Source organism: Brassica oleracea, chromosome C3 (genome assembly GCF_000695525.1).
Source record: "Brassica oleracea var. oleracea cultivar TO1000 chromosome C3, BOL, whole genome shotgun sequence".
Taxonomy (NCBI): domain Eukaryota; kingdom Viridiplantae; phylum Streptophyta; class Magnoliopsida; order Brassicales; family Brassicaceae; genus Brassica; species Brassica oleracea.
The window spans coordinates 34,444,985-34,462,502 of NC_027750.1; the positions used below are offsets into that span (position 1 = coordinate 34,444,985).

Sequence of the window (17,518 nt, forward strand, 5' to 3'; positions counted from 1 at the left end):
ACGTGTAGAATTTATGCTGCAGATGTATCCTATTCGGTAAAGACTTAGAGAGATACAACCTTTCCAATGTTGACCAAGTCGATGCAGTGTCAGTACACGCCTCAATCTTTTGCAGTACGTGATCGCCAACATTAAGGATGATAAGATTCATCGCTTTCTCAGATCTCTGCAACCTCTCTGACTCTTCCTTCTGCTGCCTCTCTTTAAACACATCTTCATCCTCGTCTGTCTTAATCACAGACTTCGGAATTGATGTATGCTCCAACAACACATCCTTCAACCCCAAGACTGAAAGATGAGCAAGCATCCTTTGCCATCGAACCTCTCTACCTTGATCTGCACGTTCTTCATTGATTCAACAACCTTGAGCTCTGATACCACTTGTCAGGAATCAAGTTCGTTTTTATGCTCGATATGAACCACGAAAACTGTTCAACCTCAAACCGACGTTGCACAATTCACGACACGAAACTCTCACGGAAAAAAACACTCAGGAACACGAATACGCAAAGAACGAGAGAGAACCGAAAATAAGAACATGAGCACACACAGAGATTAATTGATTACCCAGAGTTCACCGATGTGGCTACGTCTCTGGGGCCTGGCAAGGCAAATTACTAAACTCTTCCAAGATCACAATGGTCGTGTCCTAAAGTTTGTAACCCTAGTACAATCTATCTTTCTCTGATAACTATACAACTCACGAGCCTTGCTTTTATATTAGGCAATGGTAGTTACAACTGATAACCGGTTTTCAATAACCGTAAACCATTGAGTAATATCTAACCGGCGGTTTAACCCAAAACGCCATATAATCCAATTGTCAATCTTGACTGGTTCAAGCTTCCAATGTAACTGATTCTTCATCACCAATGTAACACATCTACCTTAGAACGTCATCCCTAAATGTGGAAGAAGAAATATTTCTCAGTTGGTAAAAACAATCTCAAAAGCTTACACAACTACAGTTGCCGACAAAAGAAAAACACAACTACAGGATTCAGTGTGATTTTTGATGAAATACGTGGTCAGAATCATAGCATGAGCGTCTATCTGGAAGAAGCAAATGTTCAATTGAGATCACATGCTTATTTTGTAAGAAAAAAACATGACATTACTACAAGCAGACAATCAGTGAATGCAGTTTAAAAAAATACCATGTGAGTTTCTCACTGTGTCGTTAATATAAGCAATAATGAAATGGCTTATGTGGTGTAAATCATCTCTCACACCTAATGGGAAAGAGAAGCTCAAAAGACTGTGATTTGGCGTTTACTTTTGATTTGCATCCTATAAATCAATCTAAGGTTCAGGTAAAAAATGGGTCACTTAATTATTTGGCTAACCTTCAACTAATAACTTGCACATGTCAAGCTTTGACCCTGGGTAATTTTTACAACAATACTAGCCTACGTCACACTTGTTTACTCACTTGTATGATGCATATTTAGAGTGTAAAACCTATAGATGAGCTTTTGGATATGAGAGAAATACCTTTTATATCGTTGCTAAAAATGTATTGCTCCATATTTTCCAAGAAGTGCCGGAAGATTCACACAAAAATAAAAAAGATATCAAGGTTTTGGAGGCCAAGTAATGAAAAAAGCACAAAGACAATATCGTCCCGGACAAAATCATGCAAGATGTGACTCTGAAATTTTGGTGCATTTTAGTTTTACTTTTAGGTGTTATTGGTTTATATATTTTGATTGATTTAGAAATTCATATAGTATTTACAAATCCAAGTAAAACATACGGATTTTCAAATTTTCTCGGATTAGTATTTACAAATTTGGAGGTTTTCCTTCAGATTTGAGTCTTTGTATTTTTAACAAAGAAATCTATATAAATTCATTCAAATCCATTATAAAATCAAATCTATTAATAAATCTGTATGATTGAATAATACTTGATTTGAATTAGAATTTATAAATCATAAAACCAATAACACTTGACTTCAATACAGATTTTAAAATCATAGAACCAATAACACTAGATTTAGTTTAGATTTTCAAATCCATTAGAATACACCAACCAATAACTTATCAATAAATATGATTATTCTCATAAAATGTTGGTAAGTTTCCATAAAGATAACTCTGTTCAATTTTTTTTGTATTTTTTATATTTTGAATAGAATTAAGAACACTAGAAATTAAAATGAGCTGCATAAAAAATCTTCCATAGACCGTAACTCCTCTGTCCAATACAGCTTAGTAGATTCAAAACTTTTGAACCTTGGTAAGATTTATCCATATTATATAAGAAGATAGCATCTTAAGTTTTTGGTGTGGAACATTTGCTAATTTTTACACTTATGGATATTTTAAAGTTTTACAAGTTTTTCAAGTCACCCGGTTTGGTTTACATTTCTCACTCATTACCACTCCAATTTTGACAAGTGAATTGACTACCTCATAATTTTCACAGAGAAGATAACATCTTGCCCAACATCTAATAGTTCCGACAAACAAACTTTTTCGTCGAAAAATCCACCGGAAATTGATCAAAAAACTACTTTGTCGAAAACAAGTTCCAACAATATGATCTGCTTCAAAAATTCGATAACTTGGATTTCATAGAACTGCATCCAAGTATTAAAAATCTTAAATACACAGACCCGGATTTGGACATTGGCGCCGCTAGTGGCAGTATTTAGCATCTCTTCCTTCTCACGAGGCATTGTTGTTGGTTGTGCAGTCAAGAGAGTGACTTTTTGCTCTCAGGCTCAGCTATTCGTTTCATGACCGCCATGAACTCTTCCCATGAGATGGTTGCGGTGGCCATTTTCTCTGACCACATCTAGCTATTTTTCATCTGAGTTGTGGCATTAAACTGGGCTGGACTATATGGTTGACTCGGTCAGCTTCCAGGGGACTTTTTAGTCAATCTAATACCATTACTAAAGCCATGACTCCAGTGATAATGGGAAATCTCCCTTTTTCATTTGTAGCTTTGCAAGCCTCACAAACATAGCTTGATGTAGTCAAAACATCTCATGTTTCAAAGACAGAAGAGTTGAAGTTTAGAACCACTCATATGTATTTTTCAAACTCATGCTGTTTTCGACAAATAAGTTGATTATGCACTTCTATTGTTTATATTCAACACCATACACTAATATTATACAATAAAGAGGAAAACTTTATGAGCTTCGACATGTTCCAAGCTGGATGAGCAACCTTAACATGAAATGGTGGAGGACATGTAAGGATAAATCCGAACTTGTTGCAAATTATTTTTTGGTCCTTTGAAAGCAAGAATATAGAGTGTCGCATATAAGCCCAAAGGAAGCAAGGTCAATCTTATGCCATTCCACAAAAAAAAAGTAAGGTATCATTCTTACATTTTGACAAGGAGAGAGCTATCAGTGGTAGTTAATCAAAAAAAAAAACTATCGGTGGTTAGTTTCAGGAGCTGCCACAGCTGCTAATTCATTTCCCTGGGAGATCAATTATATAAGCTGTATTTGATCAAACATGAACGAGTGAAGCAATGCGTCAAACACAGAATTTTCATAATCAGTTTGTCAGGATAAATATAATTCGCACATGGATAGAGATTAGCTCAACGCAAGCAAGAACTTGGAGTGCACAATGTCTTCCTAGGAGATGGTCTTCTCTGCAAGCATTTTCACCCATTTTTCACCCTCTGTAAGTCAATCTCGAAAAACAGCTAGTTTTCATAGTGAAAGTTCTTGTTGCTACAACAGTTGTGGACAATAAGAGCCGTTCATTCACCTAAATAACATCTGGATTGTTCCATATGCCCCTTTGTCTGAGCGCATGCAGACATCATTGTCAGCGTAGGTACAAGAACCTCCTAGAAACTCAGGCAGATCACTAGTACAACGAGAGATTAAAAGGTCAGTCCATGTAGCAGAACCCCATAACATATATCAAAACTTTTATGTAGAAATTGTTTTGTAGAGCTCACCTAGCATCAATTATTTCAAGCAACTTTCTTTGATAATTGATACTACCAACCTCTCAATTTTTTGAATTCTATAAATAGAAATTAAGTCGAGATTTTATTATAATTAACTTTTGTTTGGGTAAAATAAAACAACAGCTAAAATCATTCCGAGAAAATTTATTACAAATATTTTTACTAGGATTCAAACTGGATACTGAAAGAAACAAAACAGAACCCATTAGCTGGTTTATTCATTACATAATTTACATTCCTAGTTGCAAGTAAGCTCTAGCATTTACATTCCGAGCCCCCCCCTCCCTTTTCGTCTACCGGCTTGCTTCTTCCTATTCCTCATACCATTAGTACAAACACTCTGTTTTTCGTCATCATCATCTGTCTTAACAACTTCATTACAAATAGAAACACTATCCTTGGCCTTCCTTCTCTCTACCTTCCTTTTCTCAACAAAGCTAACCACTCCAGGAAGAACAACATCACAATCATCATCCTGCATCAACTCTTCAGCTAACTCAGCAGGAGTAACCTCGGTAGAATCAACCAACGTCTCGATCTCCTCACACAGAGGATGGTTTAAGCCATCTAAACCAAGGTAATTAGAAACCAAAGTCCTAAACCCCAAACCTGTACAATAAGACAAATTGATATGCATATCCATTCTCCCCGGACGTAGCAGCGCAGGATCGAGCCGTTCTTTGTGGTTAGTCGTGAACACGATGATCCTCTCGTCTCCGAAACTCGACCATAACCCATCAATGAAGTTGAGAATCCCTGATAAAGTCACCCTTCCATTATTATTTCTTTTGATTTCTTGATCGTCGTCATCAGCTTCCCTGTCTCTAACCTCCGAGTTGCAATCGATATCCTCAAACACCAAAATCGAACGATTCGTGGTGGATAACAGAATCCTCTTCAGTTGACCGTTGTCGTAGATACTACTAAGCTCCAGATCAAACACGTCGAATTTTAGGTAGTTAGCCATGGCTGCGATCAAACTCGATTTCCCTGTTCCTGGAGGTCCGTACAACAAGTAGCCTCGCTTCCAGGCCTTACCGACTCTCTTGTAAAACTCTCTCCTCTTGAGAAACCTATCCAAGTCGCCGATGATCTTCTTCTTCGCGTTGGGATCCATGGCTAACGTCTCGAACGTGGAAGGATGCTCGAGGCTGATACACCCCCAGTTCCCGCCTGCGCATCCGTCGTCGTCGTCGGTCTCGTACAAGTCTTTGCTGTATAGTTTCACCACTCTCAGGCTCCTCTTGATCTCTTCAGACTCCGCAACGACGTGGGTTAGGTAAGAGCTCGTGATTTTCTCTCTCAGCTTCTTCTCGAAGGTGAGCTCGTAGTGGCGTTTAACTTGCTCCCCCTTCTCCTTCTCCGACTGAACGTAGCTCCATTTCACCTCCGAGCCCTCGAAGGAGTCTACGATCTCTTCTCCTTTCTCGATCGAGATAGTGAAGTGCTTCTGCTTCGGGGTCTTCCCGACGCGCAGCCGCTCTGTCTCCGGGCCGATTTTGGAGCGGAGGTAGAGCTCCGCCGCGTCGAAGACTTGGTTCCGGTACGAACCGAAGTTCTCGTCGATGATGACCGTGAGGGTCTTTGATTTCGGAGTGAAGAAGCGGTCGAGTAGTGTTGAGAAGTAGGCTCGGAGCTGCTCCGGGACGAAGTCGTGGAGCATCGATCTGAAGAGCATCAAGAATCCGGTGAGGGATGCGTACGCTGAGAACAGCGTCGATGGTGAGAAAGCGTTATCGGAGGAAGGAAACATCTCTGCTCTCTGGCGAAAGTACCTTAAAGACTCAAGAAAGGGTTTTTTAGAACAATGAATGGTTGAGTTGAAGCTGTGATAAAGAGAGTATAGCTTTTTATAGAGTAAAAGGTTTTGTTTTCTAATTAATTAAAATGATTTTTATATAGGAAAAATGACTTTACAAGCACGTTCCTTAATTTAATAAAGTTATACTGTTGATGTTTCTACTTTTCTGATTGTTCTCTTCTTTTTACATTCATTAATTTAATAATTTTTCTTTCTTGTTTTTAATTAATGGAAAAAGGAAGTAAAAGAAAACTAAAAGGCTTCTCGAGGCAAGGAGGAAACTTGCAGAGGAAAGAAGCTTGCGGTGCAAGGCGATTCCGTGTACACGTCAGACGCAATGCTAATGCGACAAATCATGAATCCACTTGGTCTTTCTTTAGCTTTGATGTGAAGTAAAAAAAGTGATCCGATCTTTTTGACCAAGGACGTTGTCGGTCTGGCGCACAGAGGTTTTACGGGCTATTAACTTCAAGTCAAAGCTCCGTAACGGCCTCATGGGCCTTTATCCTGGAACAAGCCATCTGATACAGTAAGTTGGGTTGGTTTTATCAAGTTAGGCCTGTTACAAGATTCTGTTATATATATATATATATATATATATATTTTTTTTTTCTGAAAAAGGGCATTCAAGATTCTGTTATATTGGTTACAAAGATGATACCGATGAGAGACAGGTGAGACTCGTGTTAAGAGATTGGCATGTCAGGCTAAAATTTGCAGCTCGTCACATAGAAGGAGGAGAGCCACTTGCATATGATTACAATTTACAAGTAACTTCTGCACCATTAGTGAGATCTTAGGAAATGTGAGAGTGGTGTATGAGGTTGTTTTCTGCACCATTAGTGAGCGCCACCAAATTAGTAACTTTGGCTTACCACCACTGTTTCCTCCGAGACCACCATCACATTCTATTATTGTGACCGTAAAGTTCACTTCTATACTATTTTCTAAATTGAAACATGCATAGTATAATATTCTTAAAAAATTTAATAATTTCATTAACATGTACTATATCATTTGATATGTTCTATTATGTCTATATTTTATTTGTATGCTCTCATACAATATGAAGAGTTATTTTCATATGAGTACTTCTAATTTTGTTTTCATATTATTTAATAAGTAATAAGATACATACAATCATTGAAATCAGCTATAGATGTCGAGAATATGAAAACAAATCATTTTCGAATACACTATTCTTTTAATAATTTTACGAATTCTGTACCACCTAATTTGTTCCATATCATTTTTATAATCTCTGTTTTATAAGCCCATTGCTTCTTCCATATCCATGCTCGTTGCTGTCTTTGTAATCACCACTAGCTCCACAGCCTCTTTTACATATTTTGAATCGATTGCTGCTTCACCAACACCACCATGTAGAATGTATATATAGAAAGGCCATATTAGTCAATAGTGGTGTCCTGTAATCCCTAACTCACGTTGTATATATATTGTAACTACTGCATATAATAATATTAAGCTTCCTATTCTATATGGTATCAGAGCCTGCGACATGCTTCAATTTATTTGCGATGCGGAGCACGGGATTCCATCTTCGTGCCCATGTGGGGGACGAACCGTCGACGAGGTTTCTATTAATCCAACAGATAGGGATTTTCTACCAGGCCGAAGGTACTTCACTTGCAACGCATACAAGGTAATTTACATTTTCTCTATTTTAAGTTACTGCAATATGTCAAACTGAATGCAACTAGGTCAAACTTGCAGAAAGATGGGCTCCACTCCCGTCAACCATGGGTTCTCGGAGTTCAGGAAGAGGTTCGCTCCTTAAGGCAGAAGGTGGACGAAATGGCTGCAGAGATTGCTCAGCTTAAAGAGCTTCTTACCCGTAAATGAGAAGCCTTATGTTGTTTGGATGTGTGTCTTTTCCTTTTGTATTAAGAGTTGTGGAATTGTGTTAAGACTTCTAGAATTAATGTGATGTTGTGTTAAGACTAATTAATGTGATGTTGTGTTAAAACTACTGGTTTTCCGTAGTAATACCATAGTTTTCCATAGTAATACCATATGGAAATGTTTCAAAACGATCCAAAACACTTAAACATATCATATCATACATAGGTTCTGGAACAAAACACGTAAAACATTACATATCATACATAAGTTTTGGAACAAAACACTTAAATATAAAGTAGATTCCAAGTTTTACGCAGTTTTCCGAAGCATACAACACAATAAAGTAGCTAAACGCATTACTCCAAATTCATCACTCCAACTTCATCCAAGTTTTAAGTAGTTTTAACTCTTTTCTTTCCCTTCCTCGTGATACGATCCGGAGGTATGATCTTCACCTCCTTGATCTGATCCGGTACATTCCAAGAAGACATGTCGGGCACAACATAAAGTGTCCTGTCATACGCCAAAGCCCACAGTTCCGTCCAGTAGTATTTTGAGCACAGCTCATGGATATTAAGGCGGCTGCCATCAACGTTCGTAGTGAAATAGATGTAAGCTGCCAACCGTGCAGACAAGGAAACTTTTCATACTCCCACACCTTGCAAGTACAAGATTTTCCAACCAAGCTCGCCCAAAACATCTTCCTGCAGTGTCAGTGATCTCGTACTTAAGCTCATAACTATTACGCTCCCGTACAGATAGCTGTTGTGCAACAGCCCATAGATCGTGCAAGTAGTTCTCAACCACAGGCACCAGTCTTGTACCGATTGATCTACAAACAGCATCCTTCCGTTGAGTGAACTAATCAGAGAATTTCCCGACAATACAATCCAACATTGGTATTAAGGCCCACCTCGTTGCCTCTTTAAACACGCTCTTCATTGATTCCACATTGTTGCTTGTATCGAAGTTGTACCTGTCACGTGGGAAAAAAACCCTTGTCCATTTGTCCTTTTCAGTATGTTCCTTCACATACTTGTACACAGCAGGATATATATTCTTAAATGAGCCGTAAGAAGAGTTGAAGTCACCCACCGTGTAATATCTGCCCAACTCCATAAATCTATGCCCGACTATATTCTTGTTGACGTTACAAGCATGCCATTTCACTTTTTTCTTCAAATGCCATAAACAATGCCCATGGTGAGCCTGTGGAAACACGTTTCCTATAGCGAAGATCAGGCTCTGATTTCTTTCACTCATGAAAACCAGTTCAGAAGAGTCTGGTATAACACTTTTAAGCATCTCGAAAAACCAAGTCCAACTAGTAAGATTCTCACCATCTAGTACTGCAAACGTAAGTGGATAACTATGACCATTAGGATCTTGAGCTTTCGCGAAAACTAGAACACCTCCATATATGTTCTTCATCCATGCCGCATCCACATCTATCACTTTCCTCATAAATGCAAACCCTTCAATGCAAGCTCCCAAAGCTATGAAGAGGTACTTGAATCTACTTGCATCATCAAATTTCACACAAGTTTTTGTTCCTGGATTCACTTGCTCTAACATGTACAAATAGCTATACATCATCTTGTAGCTCTCTTCCGGACTACCAGGTATATCACTGACGTGATTGCTCATTGTATCCCGCCAACAAAGAACAAACACAAGAAACTGACAACAGTTATCCAAAGTTATCCACAGTTCTATCCGTTGTTCCGAATTATACAGTTATACTACAATTATCATGAACAAGATCGATCTAGGTCCAATGAGAAGCTGCGTATACATTCTCCAATTCTACTGCCTATACATTCTCATTCCACCATTGGAATGCATTATATATCAATGCATTTCAATTGCAAATCCATTAAAACGTACTTCCAAAAGAAAGCTCAAGATGGAGACCACAACTTACAGATATGAAATGTTCAGGTGATTGGTCCAAGCAGACAACGGCGGCGGCGGTAGAGAAGCTGCGGGAAAGAGGAGTGGAGGTGGAGCTGAGCTGCGGGAGAGCCGTAGGAGGAGGAATCGTCTTAGCCTCTTGTTTTAGTTTCGCGAGAGAGATGAGAGAAGTGAGGCTCGTAAGAGGATGGACGATTAGAGGAGGGAGGAGGAGGAGCGATTAGAAATCACGTTTGATTTTAGGATTTGGTTGGTTTATTTTGGTTTATCCACTTAGATCCGACGGGTTATTAGATGGGTGGGTTTGACCCTGGTTTTCTTTGTTATTATCGACACTTACCCTGGTTTTATCGTATTTCATTCATTTTTCGATTTAAAAATAAATGTTAACTGAAATAGAGGTTATAACCACGACATCCTGGCTTTAAAAAATGAACTAGGGGCGCTACAGACGATTCCTCCGGTTCGTGTCTCGTTTTCTCTGTGTCTCGTTTTCTCTGAACGACTCTCGGCGTCTCTTCCTTCTTCGCTCGTCTTTACCGTCAGAGGGACGATGGATACTCACCACGGAGGACGACGTTCCCGGTCCTCACGTCGGCGACTGGGAGATTGACGACTCACATTATCCTTCAGAGCAAGGTCCTTCAATTGACAGCTCATATCATCCTGATTTTGGTTTGTATAGATTTCGGATTACTTCATTGTCTTATTCATTGATAAACCCCAATTTATATGCGAGAATCTTACCCAAATTTGTGGGATACCCGATTTTTATTTTGATTGTGTGGATTTTGGTTAGGTAAAGATCAGAATGGGTTTTCCTAATAAGTTAGGGAAATGGATAGCTGAGAAGGCCCAGAAGAATAAGATCAAAGTTCTTCAAGATGTAATAGACAAGCTAAACAAGGTAAGTGTGTAGTTCATTTGAAAGTTAGAAATACTTTTTAATGTGGTTTGTGAAACTTATTTTTGTACAGGCGCTTGATTGCATTGCAGAAAGCGAGAGAACGCATTTCAAGAGAATTCGGGGGAAGATTTGAATCGAGTAAGACCAATCTATTTTTTTTAGCAAATTATGACCCGTAATGTTTGATTTTTTTTATTAAGTAACTCCACTAATTGTACATGCTTCAGCACATTTGGAAAGAAAGAAGATATACGAAGGACATGCTAAGGGCGCGGATATGCGGCCGCCTCTTTTTGCAGAAGTAAGAGGTTTCATATTCAGTTTGGATTATTACATTGAAGGTTTTGACTTACCACCATTTGTTTTTGTGAAACAGTTGGTTTTGTTCCAAAAACTAAAGGTTTTGACTTACGGAGGCAAAACTGATGATCACACAGTAATAGCTCTGTTTTCAAATCTAAAGAACAGGGGACATGGCAGCAGAGACGATCCCGAAGAACGTGAAGAATCTTTGGGAAGAATGGAACATTCGTGTTCTCATAATCTTCAGTCTCTCACTCACTCCAAGCGATCCTTGTCGTCTTCTCGCCCAGCAGAAAACGCACATCCGGCAAGCTCTTCGTCTTCCTCATATGGTTCGCTTACCTTCTCGCCGACTGGTCAGCAAACTACACCATCGGTCAAATCTCAGACACTCAAGACGAAGAAGACGGTGATCAAGGATGGACACTGTGTGCATTGCTCGCGCCGATGAATGATGTGAGGAGCAAAAGGTCAGAATGAACAAAGTAGTGAGAACTTGAGGAGCCAAAGACATATTCCAGAACTTGAGACTCTCGGTTAAGTAATTTCACTTTCCTTGATATCATTTTCTTGCTTTTTTCTTAATTGCATTGTAGTTAGGTTAATAAATACTTGTTAGAGTTAGGTTATGGTTAGTGAATAGGCTTGTTGTACGAGTTAGGTTGCGGTTGTGATGAATGCTTCTGATCAATGCTTGTATTAGTGAATGTGCTTGTGATGAATCCGTGTTAGGACTGTGTGCTAGGTAATAAATTTTGTTAGATACAGCTCAACTCAAAGAGTAAATTTTTTTTTTTAAGAAACCCAAATTAAGAAACTACCATTGTACCTCAAAAATTAGGTGATTCTTAATTAAGGTCTTTAGCTACAATTTACTAATTTAATAGTTATTAAAGTGTACTTAAGAAACCATGTGGGATCCTAGGGATAAACATGCTCTTATAGGGTTGGGTTACTTGATAAATTATAAAGTGATTAATAGTTTAATGTCAGTTTCTGTCTTTTTGCCAAGTTTTAAAAATACAGTGTCATCATATTTTCCCGGGTATTATAGTTTTTATGTAGTTGATTACTTAATGATACAACAGTTTTTGAAAGAAGCGAAATTCGAGCCAGTGATTCCCCCGGTGAGGATCGACGACGGCGAAGGCATAACATACGAAAAAGCTACCAATGCGTTACGGCGAGGGGTAGCTTTCTTCTCAGCTTTGCAGGCCTCCGATGGCCATTGGCCAGGAGAGAACGGGGGAACTCTCTTCCTCCTTCCTCCGTTGGTAAGGACGCATTTTTTTTTCTTCATGTCTATCAATGCATACTCTTAGGGTGGAATAAAGTATTTATGATTTCTATTGTGGAGAATAAAGAAGAAACTATTGCCAAACGAAGAGAAAAAAAAACAAAACGGAGAAGAGTTTCTACAGGTGTTTTGTTTGTACGTCACAGGACATTTGGAAGAGGTATTCAAGGCAGAGCATTACAAAGAGATGCTTCGATATATCTACTGTCACCAGGTACGTTGAACTTAGGCCATACATATCGAAAAGCTTTGACTTAGTAATCATTATATCAATTTTAATTTTGTCCCTTTATTTGTAGAATGAAGATGGTGGATGGGGCTTACACATTGAGAGCAAGAGCTTTATGTTTACCACTGTGCTAACTACATATGCTTGCGTATTCTCGGAGTGGGTCCAGAAGGAGGACGAGAAAACGCGTGCAGACGGGCCAGGGAATGGATTCTTAACCATGGTGGTGTGACTTATATTCCTTCTTGGGGAAAAGTTTGGCTCTCGGTAACTGTTTTGGACCGTATGTTAATTTTAGCTGAGAGATGTTATTGGAAGTACAATCTATATTCTTTGTTTTTTAAATATAGATACTTGGAATCTATGATTGGTCTGGAACCAATCCGATGCCTCCCGAGCTGTGGTTGCTACCTTCTTGCCTTCCAATACACCTAGGTTTGTTATGTTCCTGCTTGGAGTTGGATTAAAGTGTACAGTTTTTAAAGTGTTCTGCTTTGACACAACAAAAAATTCAGGAAAACTTTTGTGCCACACCCGGATGGTTTACATGCCCATGTCTTATCTATATGGGAAAAGATTTGTTGGTCCAATTACACCTCTTATCATGCAACTGCGTGAAGAACTTTACTTACAACCTTATGAAGAAATTAACTGGAATAAAGCACGGCGGCTATATGCAAAGGTATTGTTGACCATTCTTTTTCTTGAAGTTTTATAAAGAACCTGCCAAACGTTATATCATTCTACCATTGTAGGAAGACATGTACTATCCCCATCCTCTGATTCAAAATTTAATATGGGATACTCTACATGTTCGTTGAGCCTTTCTTCACAAGATGGCCGTTAAACAGGATTGTAAGGGAAAAGGCTCTTCGAGTAGCAATGAAACACATACATTATGAGGATGAGAAAAGCCATTATCATTGGAAGTGTTGAAAAGGTAAATCATTGAGCACAGAATTGAGTGATACTTCAGAGAAACCTAATATATTACATACTATGATTTTGGGTTTAAAGAGATTATAGACTTCCGTCCAGTACCTCATAAAAACGAAAAACATTGAGCATACCATTTAAAAAGTTGCATGTATTATCTCAAATACATTTACATTTTCGAAATTTATGCAGCCTTTGTGCATGCTTTCTTGCTGGATTGAAAATCCAGATGGGGATCACTTTAAGAAGCATCTCTCTCGGATTTCAGACTTAATATGGGTGGCTGAAGATGGACTGCAATTACAGGATCAAAATAAATATACTAGTGGTGTCCTATATAAAATGAACATAATTGTTACTAATTAGTTTGTACACAAAAAGCATAAGCATTAAGGATATCAAAAAAAGTAAATCAACATTAAATAAACTACTAAAGAAGGAAGAAAGAGAGAAGAACATTCTTTCTAGAGAGAAACGATTCTAATCAGAGAAACTTTCTTCAAATTGTAGAAACTCAATAATGTGTTAATTATCACATTCTAATTACTTCAAATGTTCTATTATCATGTAAGACTTAAATTTTAATTGATGAGATACTCTCTTGGGTTTTCTCGTCACTAATGATACTCTACTATGGTTGAAATTTTCTCTTAAGGGAATTTAAATTCTTGCAGGGCTCTGGAAGTCAACTTTGGGAAACAGCGTTTGCAATGCGGGCTTTACTTGCCAGTAATCTCGGTGTTGAGACCTTTGACGTGCTCAGGAGAAGACACAGTTACATAAAGAAATCTCTGGTTATTCTAGTCCATTATCTTGTGCTCCTCTATCAAACAATTAAATGTTTCTAAACCAAGAACTTCATAGGTTAGAGAAAACCCTCCAGGTGACTTCAAGAGCATGTATCATCGCAGTTCCAAAGGAGCATGGACATTTTCTGATCGAGATCATGGATGGCAAGTTTCAGATTGTACAGCTGAAGCTCTTAAGGTAACTTAATTAGTTGTTGGAACAGAACAAGTTGGAGTTTCCCCAAGATGTATGCCTCAGTTTGACATGTTGTACGTCGTTGGTTTTGTAGTGTTGCATGTTGCTCTCGACGATGCCAGCTGATGTCGTTGGCCAGAAAATAGATCATGAACATCTATGCGATTCTGTTAATCTTTTGCTTTCTCTACAGGTGAGTTTATATATACAAGCGTGATGTTGTTAGAAATTACTGCCTCTAAATAATATTTATGGCTATGGTTTCAATTGAAAAAAAATATATATATATATATAGAGTGATAATGGAGGATTCACTGCATGGGAACCTGCCTGCGCACCTGAATGGTTGGAGGTAAGATCCAAAACACATATGGATGTCATATTAACTTTGCGAGTTGATCGAATTACTTCAACAAGATAATCCTTCAAGTGTAACCTTTATGGGTGATATGCAGTTGCTGAATCCAACAGAATTTTTTGCTAATGTTATGGCCGTGCGTGAATACTTGGAGTGTACCTCATCTGTGATACAAGCTTTGGTTATGGTCAAACAACTATATCCGGATTACAGGAATAAAGAAATCATCAAGTCGATGGAGAAAGCAGTGCAATTTATAGAAAGTAAACAAGTGTCAGATGGTTCATGGTATGGTACTTCAATATAGTTAAGAAATGTTCAGTGACTAATTAAGACATGTTCCAAAAACCTCTTAACAAAATACTTTTTGTTTTGAGTAATGGTAGGTACGGAAACTGGGGTATCTGTTTCATCTATGGCACATGGTTTGCTCTTAGTGGCCTAGCAGCGGTTGGTAAAACATATAATAACTGTCTATCTATGCAAAAAGGTGTAGATTTCCTGCTTGAGATACAGAATGAAGATGGAGGTTGGGGTGAAAGCTATCTGTCGTGCCCTGAACAGGTTATTTTTATGAGTCAACATGATCAGGGCCGACCCTAGGATCCATCGAGCATGAAACCAAATAATGGTTTATGCCGAATAATGCATACATATACATTTTTGAATGATATGGTGGTCAGATGATCTATACATATTAGACAATCAAAATTTAGGAGGCAATGCAGATGTTTCGTTCGCTGTACTCAGGACCAGCCGGCTTATACGAATTTCACCTAAAATTTTGAAAAAAGTAATCATTTTTTTTTTGTCTTAATCATTTCAATATGCAGAAATACATACTATTACAAGGGAATGCATCAAACCTAGTGCAAACGTCGTGGGCTATGATGGGTCTAATTCATGCGGGACAAGTTCAAACATTTTCATCTTATATTTATATATATTTTTCCTCTAGTACGAACGAAGTTCTCTTGAAACATGTTGTTTCTTCTGCTGTCATATTTGCAACAGGCCGATAGAGATGTTATGCCTCTTCACCATGCTGCCAAATTTATCATCACTTCACAAATGGAAAGTGGGGATTTTCCACAACAGGTTAATTTCTGACATCTTCTTTGATAGAGATATTGATCTGTGATTCCTTACTTGCACTATTGATCTTATTTGATACTAGGTAGAGGCATTTCAAATGAGATAACTCAAGAAGTAGATGTATAGAAACAAAAAAAGATTTTTAGAGACCGTATCACTGTTCGATCTCTACTATTTAATTTATACATTTTCTTTTCTTTTGCATGCTTTCTGGATCCCTAGTGACCTTAACTCCATCACTTTTCTCCACTCCAACAAGCTGAATGTAACCCATAAATGGATAAGTAGATGTGTATGTGTACTTTGAAATGTTATGTTATGTGTGTCTGTGCAGGAAATAGTAGGAGCATTCATGAATAATTGCATGATACACTACGCTACATTCAGAAACACCTTCCCGTTGTGGGCACTTGCAGAATACAGGAAAGCTGCTTTCGTAACACTCCAAGATTGATAGCCCTTGCATGTTTAATAAATTACAAGAATGAAGACGTGAAAATGAATCACATATGAACTTAATCCAACGAAAGAAGAGCTGCTTTACCTTCTTCAGTGTCACAAACTACTATTTCTATGATAAAGAAAGATGAAGTGTATGCATAACTTTGACATATTGAGCTTCTGAGCCTATTAGATGTATCATGACTATTGGCATATCTAAATTAAGAGTTTATTTATGAAGATTTGAGAATGAGTCTACCAAACGTGAGTGTGTACTAAGAAAAGATATATAGGATCTTTGGAAAATACTATTCAAAGTCAAAGAATCTCTTCTCTTCTCTCTCTAAAACGAAAACCAAAGTGAAGCTTTTATCCTCTTTCATCCTGTGGCCGGTGGCTTTCCCCCGGTCATCACCCTTTTTTATGTCCATTCTGTTCCCACCTCTTCCTCTCATTTCTGCCTCCGCATCTACCTGATATACTCTTTTCTCTGGATTTTTTTGGCTCTCCTCTGGTAGATTTAGATCGGCTTCTCAGGCGTCTAAGTTGTCGCTGGAGCAGCAGTGAGGAGCAGTTCGTAGGAATGAAAAACTTTTATAAAGATGGAGAAACTGTTTAAGTGTTTGAAGAGAAAGAACTTTTGTAACAAGAAAGATTTTATAATTTAGAAAAAAAAATTTATTACTTTTTACAAACTTGGATACTTCTTGGTGATACAAAATAAAAGGGGAGTGGAGGTATTTATAACCTCCAAAATACAAAATATCTTACATATTTTAATCATAAATCTAGAGAATTCTACCATAATATCTAAGATTTTTTATTATAATTATCTAGATAATTCTATGAGAATATCTAGATTTTTATTCTAAGGAGGTCGAGGATATTTCTAGAATTTGGGCTAAGTTTTGGATCAACACATGATTAACCCAATAATGTTTGATCCAAATCAAGTTTATTTTTCAACACCCTCTCTTAAACTTGATTTGGTTACTCCGAGTAAGCTCTTCATCTTGATGAAGTCGTCTCGCTTGAGTGGCTTGGTGAAGATATCAGCTACTTGATCATTTGTCTTCACATACTCTAACTGCACATCCATCTTGGTAACACATTCTCTAATGTAGTGATAACGAGTATCGATGTGCTTACTCCGATCACGGAAGACTGGATTCTTCGCCAATGCTATTGCCGACTTGTTATCCACAAAGGTCTTTCTTGGCTCCTCTTGTGGTAGGCTCAACTCCTTTATCAAGTTTCGTAACCAAATAGCATGGCAAACACATGAAGTAGTTGCCACATATTCCGCTTCACAAGTAAAAAGAGCGACAATTGGTTGCTTCTTTGACATCCATGTGAAAGCGGTTTCTCCAATGAAAAACACGAAGCCACTTGTGCTTTTCCGGTCATCTACATCTCCACCCCAATCGCTATCGCTATATCCA

At 38.1% G+C, this 17,518-nt stretch overlaps 2 protein-coding genes and 1 pseudogene across 2 annotated transcripts; 1 reads left to right on the forward strand and 2 right to left on the reverse strand.

Annotated features, from left to right (window-relative positions):
* Positions 1 to 4,027: 4,027 nt before the first annotated feature.
* On the reverse strand, positions 4,028 to 5,780 carry LOC106328634 (ATP-dependent zinc metalloprotease FtsH-like). The gene has a single exon (XM_013767117.1). The coding sequence runs from the start codon at positions 5,699 to 5,701 to the stop codon at positions 4,211 to 4,213; it is 1,491 nt and encodes a 496-aa protein (XP_013622571.1). The 5' UTR covers positions 5,702 to 5,780; the 3' UTR covers positions 4,028 to 4,210.
* A 2,224-nt stretch (positions 5,781 to 8,004) lies between these two features.
* Positions 8,005 to 9,259, reverse strand: LOC106330461 (protein FAR1-RELATED SEQUENCE 3-like). Its single transcript, XM_013768919.1, has 3 exons — positions 8,526 to 9,259; positions 8,271 to 8,444; positions 8,005 to 8,194 (listed from the first exon to the last, which is right to left on the reverse strand). Exons 1-3 carry the CDS (start codon positions 9,257 to 9,259, stop codon positions 8,005 to 8,007), a joined length of 1,098 nt encoding a protein of 365 aa, XP_013624373.1.
* Positions 9,260 to 9,540: 281 nt separating this feature from the next.
* LOC106330462 lies at positions 9,541 to 16,089 on the forward strand (annotated as a pseudogene).
* The last annotated feature ends 1,429 nt before the right edge of the window (positions 16,090 to 17,518 follow it).